Source organism: Perca fluviatilis, chromosome 11 (assembly GCF_010015445.1).
Source record: "Perca fluviatilis chromosome 11, GENO_Pfluv_1.0, whole genome shotgun sequence".
NCBI classification, from domain to species: domain Eukaryota; kingdom Metazoa; phylum Chordata; class Actinopteri; order Perciformes; family Percidae; genus Perca; species Perca fluviatilis.
In genome coordinates this window covers 32,928,403-32,941,124 of record NC_053122.1, presented here as the reverse complement: position 1 = coordinate 32,941,124, position 12,722 = coordinate 32,928,403, and the positions used below count along the sequence as shown (strand labels likewise).

General features: G+C 39.2%; 1 protein-coding gene and 1 long non-coding RNA gene across 2 annotated transcripts; one reads left to right on the top strand and one right to left on the bottom strand.

Moving 5' to 3' along the window:
* The first annotated feature begins 964 nt into the window (after nucleotides 1-964).
* On the top strand, nucleotides 965-2,424 carry LOC120568464. Its single transcript, XR_005640731.1, has 3 exons — nucleotides 965-1,063; nucleotides 1,851-1,887; nucleotides 2,170-2,424. It is a non-coding gene; the product is annotated as an uncharacterized LOC120568464 (long non-coding RNA).
* Nucleotides 2,425-2,787: 363 nt separating this feature from the next.
* On the bottom strand, nucleotides 2,788-11,674 carry ltb4r2b (leukotriene B4 receptor 2b). Its single transcript, XM_039816004.1, is given in 7 exon segments — nucleotides 2,788-4,002; nucleotides 7,083-7,126; nucleotides 7,231-7,431; nucleotides 8,505-9,093; nucleotides 11,563-11,609; nucleotides 11,611-11,649; nucleotides 11,651-11,674. Coding segments are annotated over 7 exon segments (1,209 nt in total). The 3' UTR covers nucleotides 2,788-3,737.
* Nucleotides 11,675-12,722: the final 1,048 nt, after the last annotated feature.

The window sequence follows — 12,722 nt, the reverse complement described above, 5'->3', positions numbered from 1 at the left end:
AAACAATAACTTATTTATTAAGTTGAATTAACTCACCTAGAAAAGACCTAGACTACAGTCTAGGTCTTTTATACAGTTTGGTCTATGCCAAATAAGAGAGTGATATATCATGTGGTGAGTGCAATAATTAAGAGATTTTGATATTATTAATTTGCTTTGATTTGACCTATAATGTTAAGTGCTGGAATCCTTCATTGGCTTGCTTGGCCGAGGAATGTATATATATATATATATATATGCTTACATACATATATATATATACACAAACTCCATTACAGACAGAATACCAGCTGAGATCAGTTGCATTGTTTTTTTTAACCAGGGCAACAGTTTTCAGATTACATTATGTGTTTACATAATTGCAAAAGGGATCTGACTGCTGTAGAAAGAAGTGGCTGATCTTTAATGCAATATCTACATTGCCCATTATCAGCAACCATTCATCCAATGTTCCAAAGGCACATTCTGTTTACTAATCTGATATCATTTTAAAAGGCTAATTGAGAAAACATTAGAGAACCCTTTTGCAATTATGTAAACACATAATGTAATCTGAAAACTGCTGCCCTGATTAAAAAAAAACAATGCAATTGATCTCAGCTGTCTATAATGGAGTGGAATGGAAATTTCTATGAACCCAAACTTTTGACCAGTAGTGTATGTATGTATGTATGTATGTATGTATGATCTTGTATCACTTATTTATATAGTTTATTAGTTCAGAATATGTTTTCTTATGCACCTTTTGCTGCTGGGTGAATGATGTCTGTATGTTTGTGTATACATTCCAGCTATTCTTATTCTTATCCTTATCTAATAATGATATGCACTGTTCATGCAGTGAACATGCTGCTTGTAATTTATGTTAACATGTGTTTTTATATTGGCAATTTTTTTTAACCTATTGCGCAAGACCCGGAAGCTGCCTGTTTTCCGGTTCTGATAAAGAGATAAATTGAGCCTCGGCTTCATTATCAGCCTCTTTTTCTTGTTGCGGTGATGCAGGTCGGACGTGTTGCGGCGTAGGGAGACACAGAACAACGTGCGTGGCGCTTCGTTGACGGTATATACATTCACATTTTGTATCCCATTAGTTTGTGTCGCAGTTAATGTGTTTATGTATCTGCTTGTGGTTGTTTGTTGCGGTTATTTCCATTTCCGCACAGAATATCTTTGTTAGCATTGTGGCTTCAGTAGCGCCAAACCGACCGCATGGTCTGTACGTTACGTGCCAGTAATGAGCCAAGTTGGGCCGTTATTAAAAGAATTAACTTTAAGGCTCAACTTGATGTCAATTAATTAGTCCTTTTTATTTTTAAACTGGTATCCCAAATAACTGCAGCAGGTGTTTTAGTTTCATGTCATTAAGGGTAACACGTTAAGCTAAATAACGTTAACATATAATGCAATACAGTTAATCCACACCACAACTAGCTACATCCTCAAAGACCTTCAGTTGAATCGACATTTTGAAACTGAACATTACCAGGTTAACCCTTGTATTGGAATGCAGTTTTAGCTAGCTAGGCTACGGAGTGTAACTTGTGTTGCAATAATCTCATGCATTTCCACCTGTTGCCGGGGTGTGTGCTCAATTTTTTTCCTTTTTCCATCTGCATCTCAGAGCAGATGCAGGTCAATTGCAAAAATGCCACATTTATGTTTATAATAAAGCCACTTAAAACTTAATTTGTACAGTCAAACCTTAATGATGAGTTGCATGTGAGTCCGTGTTTCAGCTGAACCTCATGATTATTCTTTCACTGCACTGATGGGTTTGACAGAACAGCTAGATACTATTGAGGATTATTGGTGTGAGAGTAGTCTAACCTCGTGTTCTTCTTTTTTAGGATTTTTAAGAGCCTGGACTGGATTTATCGTGATAAGGTCAGTATCTGTCACTTCGGTTGATGCATGAAGGTGCACATTACCACTTACACCCTGGTGCCAGTGTATCAGGACCACGTAGGTTAAATGAAGGCAGTGCTGCAATAAACCTTACACTCATCAATGTTTGGTTTTAATTAACTTATTGTGGAGGATGTCGTTTTTGATACCGTTGCTTATATATTAGGTGGTTGCAACACAATTCACTATCTGCAGCCTCTAAGTAGTTGAATTAACATTTCACAATCAGTTTAATGAATTTTTTTCTTTTTGCTTCGACAGGTATTGGAAACACCGTGAACTGAATCCACTGCTGGATCACACTAGTTTGGTATTTTGAAGTTGGTGTTATTTATAGCGGTGTTCAGTTGTAAAGCAGTTTGAAACTAGATTTATTAGCTGCCTGAAAATATGGCATCCTTATTTTTATTTTATAAATCTATGCACATGTATACGGGTGTTTTTGTTTCCTTAAAATCTTGTGACACTGTATGAACTAAAATTCACAATGGTAAATAAAGTGACAGTTTTAAACTGTATGGTCTAATTTATTTGCAGATAAAACAGGAGTACAGAATATGCTTGGGATATTTCAGTAGTTTGATATTGGATAATAGAAATGAGAAAATATGGCAAAGTGAGGTCAAATTTAAATTCATGATATGAAAAATGTATTTACCCACTTGTAAATCTAATAAAAGGTAGCCTTGACTTGTCACTGACTCAACAAGTGACCTTGAGGAACCTTTAGGTGCTACAGGTGTCTATACAGTTGCCTGATATCGAGTATTAAAAACAATAGGTAGTTGGCTCTAAATATTACAAATGGCTGCCTTGATTTCTTCAATGAAAAGCAGTTTGGAATATATGCTAAAGAAATTGAGTCAAGAGGACAATCGGTCTCGTACCTACCTGTGAAGTTCTTTATTGAACAAAAATGAATTGTAAAAATGATTATAGTGCAGTGCTTTTAAAAGCAAAAATGAAGACTAAAGCTGCAATCTACATTTTGCAACAAACCGTAAAATGCAAAAATTGAGTACAGAACACATTACACGGGCCTGAAATGCACAACAGGACCTACACATTAATGTCAGTGAGGGGGTTGTCCCTGGGCAGTTGGGGTTTAAGGGCACCTCAGCAGTGCCCAGGAGGTGAACTGGCACCTCTCCAGCTACCAGTCGACACTGTAGAGGGATTTGAAACGACCCGGTTCCCAAGCAAAGTCCTAACGGGGCGAAGAGTCTACCATAAGATTTCATCTAAGTTTTAATTATGAACAATAAAAAGAAATGGGTGCAGTTGTGTATAAAGTCGATTCACAGCTTTTTACAACATCCTGGGGTGTCCAAATGATGACAATATAGTAACTGTTGTAACAAAATTTCTCGTTTAGGATAAGTTATCTGTAATTAATACTGTATAACTTAAAAAAAGAAAGTGATTGACAGTGTTACCTGTTAAATAATGAACATTCATGTTTTTCTCACAATCTAAGTGTTCAAGTAGATGCAGTACTGTATGTTACCAGTACTATTGTTTTTCTTATGTAAAGTTTAGTCTAACTGCCACAAAATGTAAAAAAAAATGTTTATAAAGAAATGTGTTTGCAGTTTTGATATTCAGCGTGGGTAAAAACAATTTAATTTCATGTCTTTGCACTGCAGACTTCCAGTCAGACTTGTTCCTTTCAATACTATTTACAAAACAAAATACTTCTCAGTCAGCTCTTAGCTCGTGCTTTGATTTTGTAAAATGTTGCTTTACCCCAAATCTACACGCTCCACGTGTATTTTTTAAAACAAAATTTCACTTTCATAAGAGAGCTAATTTGTATATACAATGTTTATTCAACTCTTAACTGCCATTTTTGCTGAAACGAGAGGAGGTCCTGTGCCATTTGAGGAGTCAGCAATACTGAGTCCCTCAGTGTCTTTACTCTTTTTGGTTCGTGTTTGGTCCAGTGACGTGCCCTCAAAGAGCCGAGCCATGAAGGCGAAGCCGTTCTGCCTGATGTATGACTTTCCAGCAAAGGTGTAGAGGATGGGATTGGCACAGCTGCTGATGAAGGCGAAAGCTGAAGTCACTGCACGGCTTTTCGAGGAGATCTCCAATCTGCAGATAAACAGAACATGTTAGACCACAACTACAGCTGAGACTTATTAAGGGAAAATGACGTTTGGGAGAATCCTTGAGAGCTTTATTTAAAGAGCCCCTATTTTTTCAGCATAATATTTGTACTCTTCGGTCTACTAGAAAAAGTTTACATGCTTTGATGTTCAAAGAACATGTTATGTTTCTCATACTGCCCATTGCTGCAGCTCCTCTGCCTGGAACAGTCTGTCTGAGCTCTTGGCCCCGAAAAAAGCTCAGTCTGCTCTGATTGGTCAGCTGGCCAGCTCTGTTGTGATTCGTCAACCCAAATTTAAACAAGCCACTGGGCAGGGTGTGCTTGCTTAGAGGCTGTTTTATGCTTCTGCGTCGAATCGAAGCCATACCCCCGCAGACCCCTCTGTGTCGCCGCGAACCCCCCTCTGAGCCCTCCACCGTAGCTTGACGAGCACCTCCAAAAACTTTTGCTTTGCGTTAGCTTGCTAACATAACATAAATTGGCTGGCAGACACCTCGCAAATAACCTCAGACTTATCACCCCCCTAGCGGTGAAATGCACCGTGATGCAAAGCAACCCCGACGCAGAACTTCAAAAGGGTCAAGACGCCGTAGCTACGGCGTGGAGTTGACGCAGAAGCATAAAACAGCCTTAAGCGTTGCATGTACTTTCGCGCCGGGAACCCCGCGGCTACCATAAATTAAGCTTTAGGCAGCACCTATTGGCAACACATGAAAAACTGGGCTGGTTTTCTGAATCAGTGACATCACTAACCCTTGTGTTGTCTTCCGCCTCGACTATGAAAAAAAACTTTTGTTTTTGTTGGGGGGGTGGGGTTTCAACATTTTTATCACTTTCTCTGTTGTTTTCGTTGCTTTGTCTGACGATTTATCGCTTATTTTCCAATGTTTTTGTAACTATTTCGAAGTTTTGGGCGCCTTCTCAAACTTTTTGGACATTTTCTTCTGCTGTTTTTGAAGTTTTTGATGTTTATTTCAAAAATGTTCACACTTTCCCCGACATTTTGTCACTTTGTTTGCCATTTTTGTCACTTTTTTTTGGACATTTTCGGTACTTATTACAACGTCCCATATTTCTGATATAAAAAAAAAACTTTGAAAAACTGGTCAAATTTGACCCGAGGAAACATGAGGGCTAATCGAGGAATTTTAAACAGGAATGTGGGCGAGGCATTTCAGGCAGGTGAGAAAAAGTGCTTTCTGTGAAAGAGAAAGCTCCATTTGTATTTGTAGTGAAATGTGTTTTTTTGAATTTTTTTTTTTATAGGGACTCTTTAAATGTACAATATGTAACTTTCTGCCGCTAGGGGTCTCTCAACCAAAACAATGGACGGTAAAACTGGACTTTTGATGACGTTGGGAAGTTGGGTGGAATTATGGGAGTTTTAATTGTTAAACACCTTCGCTGCCGGTTAGAATACATCAGTTCACGGAGGAGTTTACCCATTCAAGTTTATTCACATTACGTTTATTCATGTTATTCTAATAAAATAGCTGCAGTTTCCCCAACATAATTACGTTCTTTCTTGATTACATTTTTATTTGTAGCTGACCAGTTAGCTAGTGAGCCAGCAAGCTAACTGTAGCAGGCAGCTAAAACACAAAATATTTCACATATCAATGTCACCTTTTGGATGGGTTCAAGACGGGGTTTGTTGTAACGCTAGCTAGCTACTAAACAAGGCTGAGAGACGGGTGTGGGTCATGGGTGGGGATTGTCGGGGGAATCTCCGCGACAGCGAGGACGTTCGATGCCTGTTGTGCAGCAGCAGAACATCTCCCAGCTGCCCGGAATTATCTCCCCTTCACTTTTCAGTAATCTTAACTTTTTGTTTTGGTGCTTAACCCACCTTTTGTCGGGTTAATTTAGCTAACCGTAAAGACAGCTAAACGCAAAGGGGGGAGAAATTCGGCACATACACCGGTACCGCTACGGAGATGTAGCTAACGCTATGGATGGCCGCTGTTGTGACTCGGTGCTGGGTCTGATATGATCTGTTTCCTGACGTTTAATGAAACTGCCGTTAGCGTCGTAAGCACCAGGCACTGGAGATAAGTTCTGGCCGGGGGTTTGCTGTAATGAAAGTAGCTGGCTGATAGCCGACTGGGGGCTAACGGTAACTAGCTAGCTAGCTATATGTCCCGGGGCTGTTGTCAGCTGTCATCCCGACTGAGTCTCTCTGTGCCGGGGGGTAAGGTAGACAGACCTAGCTAGCTAGCTGGCTAAATTAGCATTAGATTAATAATCTATCTATACGGCTAACGTTAACGTTACTAGTGAAGTTATTCGTGGGTTAGCCCAGTCCTGTTAACTGTGGTTGAAACAGTCATACTAAAAATTACTTTATTAGTGTGTTGAACAATGTTGTAACCTCATAATGTTACCCACAAAGCATTAGCATCAACATTAGCTACTTGTCAACCAGCACATTGTAGTAACGTTAAGCTGGTATCGATATTGAACTTTCAAAATAAATAAGGTCTCTGTTGTATTACTGTGATAAAAAGTGGGATGTAATTAATCACAAAATGATGCTGTATGGCAAAAAAAAAAAAACAGTATTATGGTTACAAGTATTTTTTTTCTGTGACATTGTATGATTTACAGTTACTCCTGAACGTATCATCTTGGTGCCAGTGTTCTGACGGAAGTTAGAGTAACTAGACAGTGAAAGGTTATATGACGCCACTGATGGGCGACTAAAGAAAACGTCCCGTGTCTAAAAATAAAATAACTGATTTCTCTGGGTTTGACATTTGGTGGTAAGAACACAACTCATAAAAATATATAACATAGGTATGGTCGTTTTTAGACATTTTAAAGCAGAAACGTTACATATTGTACCTTTAAACATCTTACTCTCAAACTAACTAATATGATATAGTATTAGTATATTAATGGATGGATTACTGAATGGACCCACAGGGCACAAGTCACCTGGTGTTGTAGTGTTATTGCTTATATGCAACTCTAGTAAATTTAAAAGTACCAAATTTAATAAAACAAATAAAAATCACTTTGTTTAAGAGAGTGGGTGAATGTGAGTGAGTCTTTTGTTACTCACAGTTTTCTTCTGTCTTTGCCCTCTGGGTACCACTGAGCTGCCACCTTGGACAGACCAAAACATACTCGGTGTTCATTCAAAAGATCAGATCATACATTAGAAACGTATTTCATGTAATTAGTAATACAGTGAACACGCCCTTACACACCTGTATCATGTTGATCACATGGTACGGCAGCCAGAAAAGGCCAAACATCACCACAATAGCCAGGATGAGTTTCTCACTGCGGACCTTTCGGCTGAACTGGGTCTTCCTCAAGCGTCTCAGGATGAGGACGTAGCAGGTTATGATGACTGTGTAAGGAAGAATGAATCCCACCACTGTCTCCAAGGTATAATGAAACTTCACCTGCACACAGGAGGATACAAAGACATAGACTTACATCAATACGTGTATGATTTTTACATGGTATCTATCTGATGGCACAAGTTCATGGAGATATGAGTCAATCTTTTTTCATTGTTTCAGGGTTGGCTTTAGGATACCACTGCTAGGAAACACCAATAAGATACATTTGTTGTTTGTTTTGTTGTTTATTTATGTTTATTAGTCAATTCCAGCTCTAACTAAGCTACACTACCTGCTCAGCAGGCAACAGCAGACAGAGGCAGTTAGCTCTTGCTATTCTGGATCAACGACATTTCATTTACCAAATCGTTCTGACGCCGACGGAAGTTCCGAAAGATGTCTATCACTTTCCGCTTTCTTTGTGTTTACCTTCCAACACTGGTCACCTCAAGAAACCACAGCCAGTACTTCTGAGCTAGTAAGCTAACGTTACATGTGAAAATGGCAAGTTGTGAAGAAAGGATGGTGCAACAAGGCAGGCCTGCTTGGTTCGGGAATAATTGCAAGGATTTACAGAATATGTTTACGGCATTTACTCTCGAACTGGGACATTTTTGGGAACAATTGCTGTGGACGTAGTCCATACAGTGATACACTGGTAAGAGCAAATTAGGTTTAACCACGTATCCAGCTAATATAAGTAGCGCACGTTACTGTATTGTGTTAACAGTTAACTTCACTTAATGTTGTATGTGCCGTTTACTTTCGCGGAGTGCAAATGTTTCACCCCAGAGAGTTATTTTTCACCTATCCTAGAATGCATGTGTGGTGGAGCCAGATCTTACTCCACAGCGCTGTGGAGATAGAGCTGGCAATGCGAGACTAGCAACTAGCAACTAACTGGTGAACATAGTGGAGCATTTAGCAGCTTAACAGACAAATATTTCCTTTAGGAGTTGGTGGAGACCAAAACAGAGCTAAAAGAGAGTGAATATTAGACTTTTCTTTACCAGGTGGCCAAGCTCATCACTCCAATGGGCTTTTGACTAAATGCTAAATAAATAAGTCAAGAAAATATTAGATTAACAGCAGATAATGAAAATAATTGTCAGTTGCAACCCTGGTGTACTTACGTTTTGAGGCAGTGCGTGATTGGGCTCACACACATTTTTTGTTGTATTCCGTTCTTTGTCGTCAATGTCCTCTCTCACTCCTCGAAATACCAGTGAGGGGATAGAAATGACCATCACCAACGCCCACGTGCCTATGATCACTCTCTTCATAATCTTCCTGCTGACTTTGGAGGACACTCTCCTGGGCAACACCACGACCACCATCCTGTGCACGCTCATCAGCGTGATCATGAAGATTGAGGCGTACATGTTGGTGTTGCACAGGTAGAACAGGGCTTTACACATGGCTTCACCGAAGACCCACGTCTGTTTGGCCAGGTAGACAATGAAGAAGATGGTTAAGGCCATGAGGAAGCCGTCTGCACACGCCAGGTTGAGGATGAGGAGGGTGGTGACCGAGCGCTGTTTGATGCGTGCCAGGATGCTCCAGATGATGAAGAGGTTTCCGGGGACGCCCACAAGGAAGACCAAGCTGAGGATCAGAGCACCCAGGACTGTGGGGCTGCCATGGCTCACAGCGCTGTCATCTTCATGTCTTGAGCTGTATTCTGTGTCATTGGATTTGTACATGCTAGAAGGAGGTTTGATCCTAAGGATGAGAGAGAAAGTCAGAACCTAAATATTTCATTCATCATTAAAGTAAAATGAAGAATGGCTAAGTGTAAATGGGTATTTCATATTGCACAGGGTTGGGTGCAATGATTGACATTTGTATTTATGTTTGTTTGGTTCTATGATAGAGTATAGTATTTATTGTATTTTAAACTTGTAGTTGTATTAGGGATGCACAGATACCAAGGTTCTGGCCGATACAATAACCAATATTTATCACTGTTGATATGATCTGTATAAAAGAAGTTTCTATGATAATCATAATCATCTTTCTTTATTTGCAAAACATTTGGAAAAACCCATGAATTATAGATTTACCGCATTGTTTGATCACAAACTCCTCTTGGCCATAAAAAAACAAAAAACAGGCACACACACCAGCGCCGCCCTGACACACAACGGCAGCTACACGGGAAATAATCCTCACAATAAACATCGGACCAGTGTTGCTCATTGGACCGATGCTGATGTATAAAAACTGACAAGCATTGGACAGATGATGATATGATTGCCGATATACAATATTGTGCATCCTTAACTTGTATATATTGCATTAGTAGTATTATAGTTAGTGTCTACTTGCACAGCAAGTAGCTAAATCTGTTACAATTCATCTCTTCTCTTTGTATGAGAGTCATGTTTTTTTTGCCTATGGTCCCTGACATATAAATATAATAAGCACATGTTCAATAATATCCAAAGTCAGAGAAACTTGTGGATGCCTTTCCCATGACTTCTTAATATCTCCATTTTACGATATACTATCTCACAATGATGATTTACCATCTTATTTTTATTAGAAACCTTCATTGTTTCTCTCCTGATGGCTTCAACAAAAGTTTAGGACTGAAACCCGATGTCAGACATCTCTTTTGAGAGCTTCCTGGAAATATTTATCACGGTCCTCTACCTGCTTCAATAACCTTTTCATCTGTACGATGTGGACTGCCATCTACAAGTCTTCTCCAAGATTTAGGAACATTTATTTGGAAAGAAAAAGGGTGATAGAAGTTACATTAACAAAAAATACTCCTCTGGTAATGTGGTTCTTCATCTAAGACGAAGATGGTATGATGGTCTGGAGTGGATTAAATAGTGTGCCAGTTACTGAATATAAACATTACAAAACATTGTGCACCAAAGGTACACAAGCTGTTTCCCGATCTAGAGGATGGCTGGCACACTGACGCAGCCTCTAAAATATTCACATAAGACTCCGTAGCCAACAGTGTAGCTCAACCTCAGATGCAGCATGCTAAAACATGCCAAACATTAACACAACTGCGTCAAAGAAGATCACTATTTCGACACAGTCTTTGATTCACTTTGATTTGTTTCTTCTTCTCTTCTCTTTCTTACTCACTGTCCTTTTTGTAATGGAAACAAGTAACATGAAGTGCAGAGGTCACAGCATGTTGACACACAGTTAAACATGGGGTATCCAACAGCCCCTTATTATTATTATTATTATTATTATTATTATTATTATTATTATTATTATTATTATTTAAGATACATTTTTAACAGGCAGGATAGCTTGAAAACAGGAAAGGGGAGATAAGATCTGATCTCTGCAAAAAAAACATGTCCCTTTTATGAGAACAAGCCCTTATTTATTTGATTAATTTACTCATTAAGTGCTCATTTCCTTGCTCTTGTCCGGCTAAAGCAAACTGTTTATTTTCCCAGGATGGATAAAAATGAGAGTGGACGAGTAAACAAAGTCAAACTAAGCCACTCTCTACGATCACTAGAAGAAAAATGCCACAGGAATCCGAGCCCGAGCAACAAACTGAAGCTGTCAGGTGAAAGCATTGTTTTTCAGGAAAGACGGCTTTTTTTTTTCTTTCTTTCTTTTTTGTCATATAGCTGTTCCAACCCACCGACGACCATGCCAATTCAGGTCAAAACACAAGCATCTGCAAATTATGAACTTATGTTGTAATGGATATATAATATAACTGAACTGTTGTAATGGAAAAACTGGACTAAGGATAACACAAATCTGACGTAATTTATGTGGAAATGACAAAGTAAGGAAAAAAGTGTATGCGAGAAAATCAGACAAATTGGCAAAACACTAGGTGCTTTTGATTTACAAAAATATGATCTTTCACAATTCAAGCAACTATTTTGTGTTCAAAAACAATAAATAAAAACATGGGAAACTTTTAAAAGAACCTGAAAATCACCCACAAAACTGCAAATGACTTGTTCCTGCCAGAAACTCTGTTTACCAATAAAGAAATAGTGACGGATTATCTTGCAGTCCAAAATAAAAATGAGTCATAGGTTTGTAATAAATCTGCTATGCGTAAATAATCAAGTCAAGAAAAAGTAAATTATTATTATTATAAGATGGAAACAGAAAGAATGGGAAAGAGGCAGATGTTTACGAGGTGAGTCCTAAATTAAGTTTTCCAGTGAAGGTTCAAAAGTAACTGACCTTTCAAGGACTTGATGTCTCTGTTGGATGAGTCGACTTATCCAACTGCTTGCTTTCCTCTCGGCCCGACAGTGTTTCCTTTGTGTGACTGGTCTCTGTTAGCTCTGTCCATAATAAAGTGAATCGCATCCTGGCCCACAGGCTGCAACATGCCTTGGTTAGAGAAAAAAAGAGAGGCAGAGAGGAGTGTCCTTCCTGGACGTTTTCTCTCCTTCCCTCTATCTTCAGTGACGTACAGTCATCTCCATGTATGATTATATATTCATGTGCATGCATCTCAAGTATCTGTGCTAAAACATTTGTGTCCATTAAGACCTTTTTCATATAAAAAAAACATTGTTTGTTTATAAACATAAACATTGCATTCTTCCTTAAAGCATGTCGCAGTGTTGCTTATCAAAATGCATATTTGTGTTTCCTTTTCATTCTCTGTGAGTCAAATGATGCGTAATCTGAAGGAATGGAGAAGAATTGGTGATTCAAATTCTTGCACAAGCTCCATGCACCACACACACACACACACACACACACACACACACACACACACACAACCCACACACACACACACACACACACACATAGTGCGTCTCACTATCTTTGTGGGGACCCGCCATTGACATAAGGCATTCCCTAGCCCCTTACCCTAACCTTAACCATCACAACTAAATGCCTAACCTTAACCCTACCCCTCACCCTAACCATAACCTAATTCTATCCTTAATCCTAAAACCAAGTCTTAACCCTCAAACTGCCCTTTAATGTTGTGGGGTCCAGCATTTTGGCCCCATAAAGCTGTCAGGACCCCACAAGTATACTGTATTCCCGGTTTTTGGACCCCACGAATGTAGTTAAACGAAAACACACACACACACACACACACACACTCCCACATACACTAACTCACTCACTCACTAGTTCATACAGGTTTCTCAGGAATGGTAGTTGGCGGGGAAATTGTAATTGGAGAAATTCGAAGGAACACAACGCCCTTGTTCAGTTTGTTCAGCGACGTCATGGCTGACACATTCATGCATCTGTCAGCATCTGTCTTACAGAGAAGCTGATAAGCCAGAATCGCCAAAGTGCTCCATCACTATCACTTTGAAATCCTGATTTAAAAGCTGTGTTTCAATGGATGAAATTATATGGTAAATGGACGG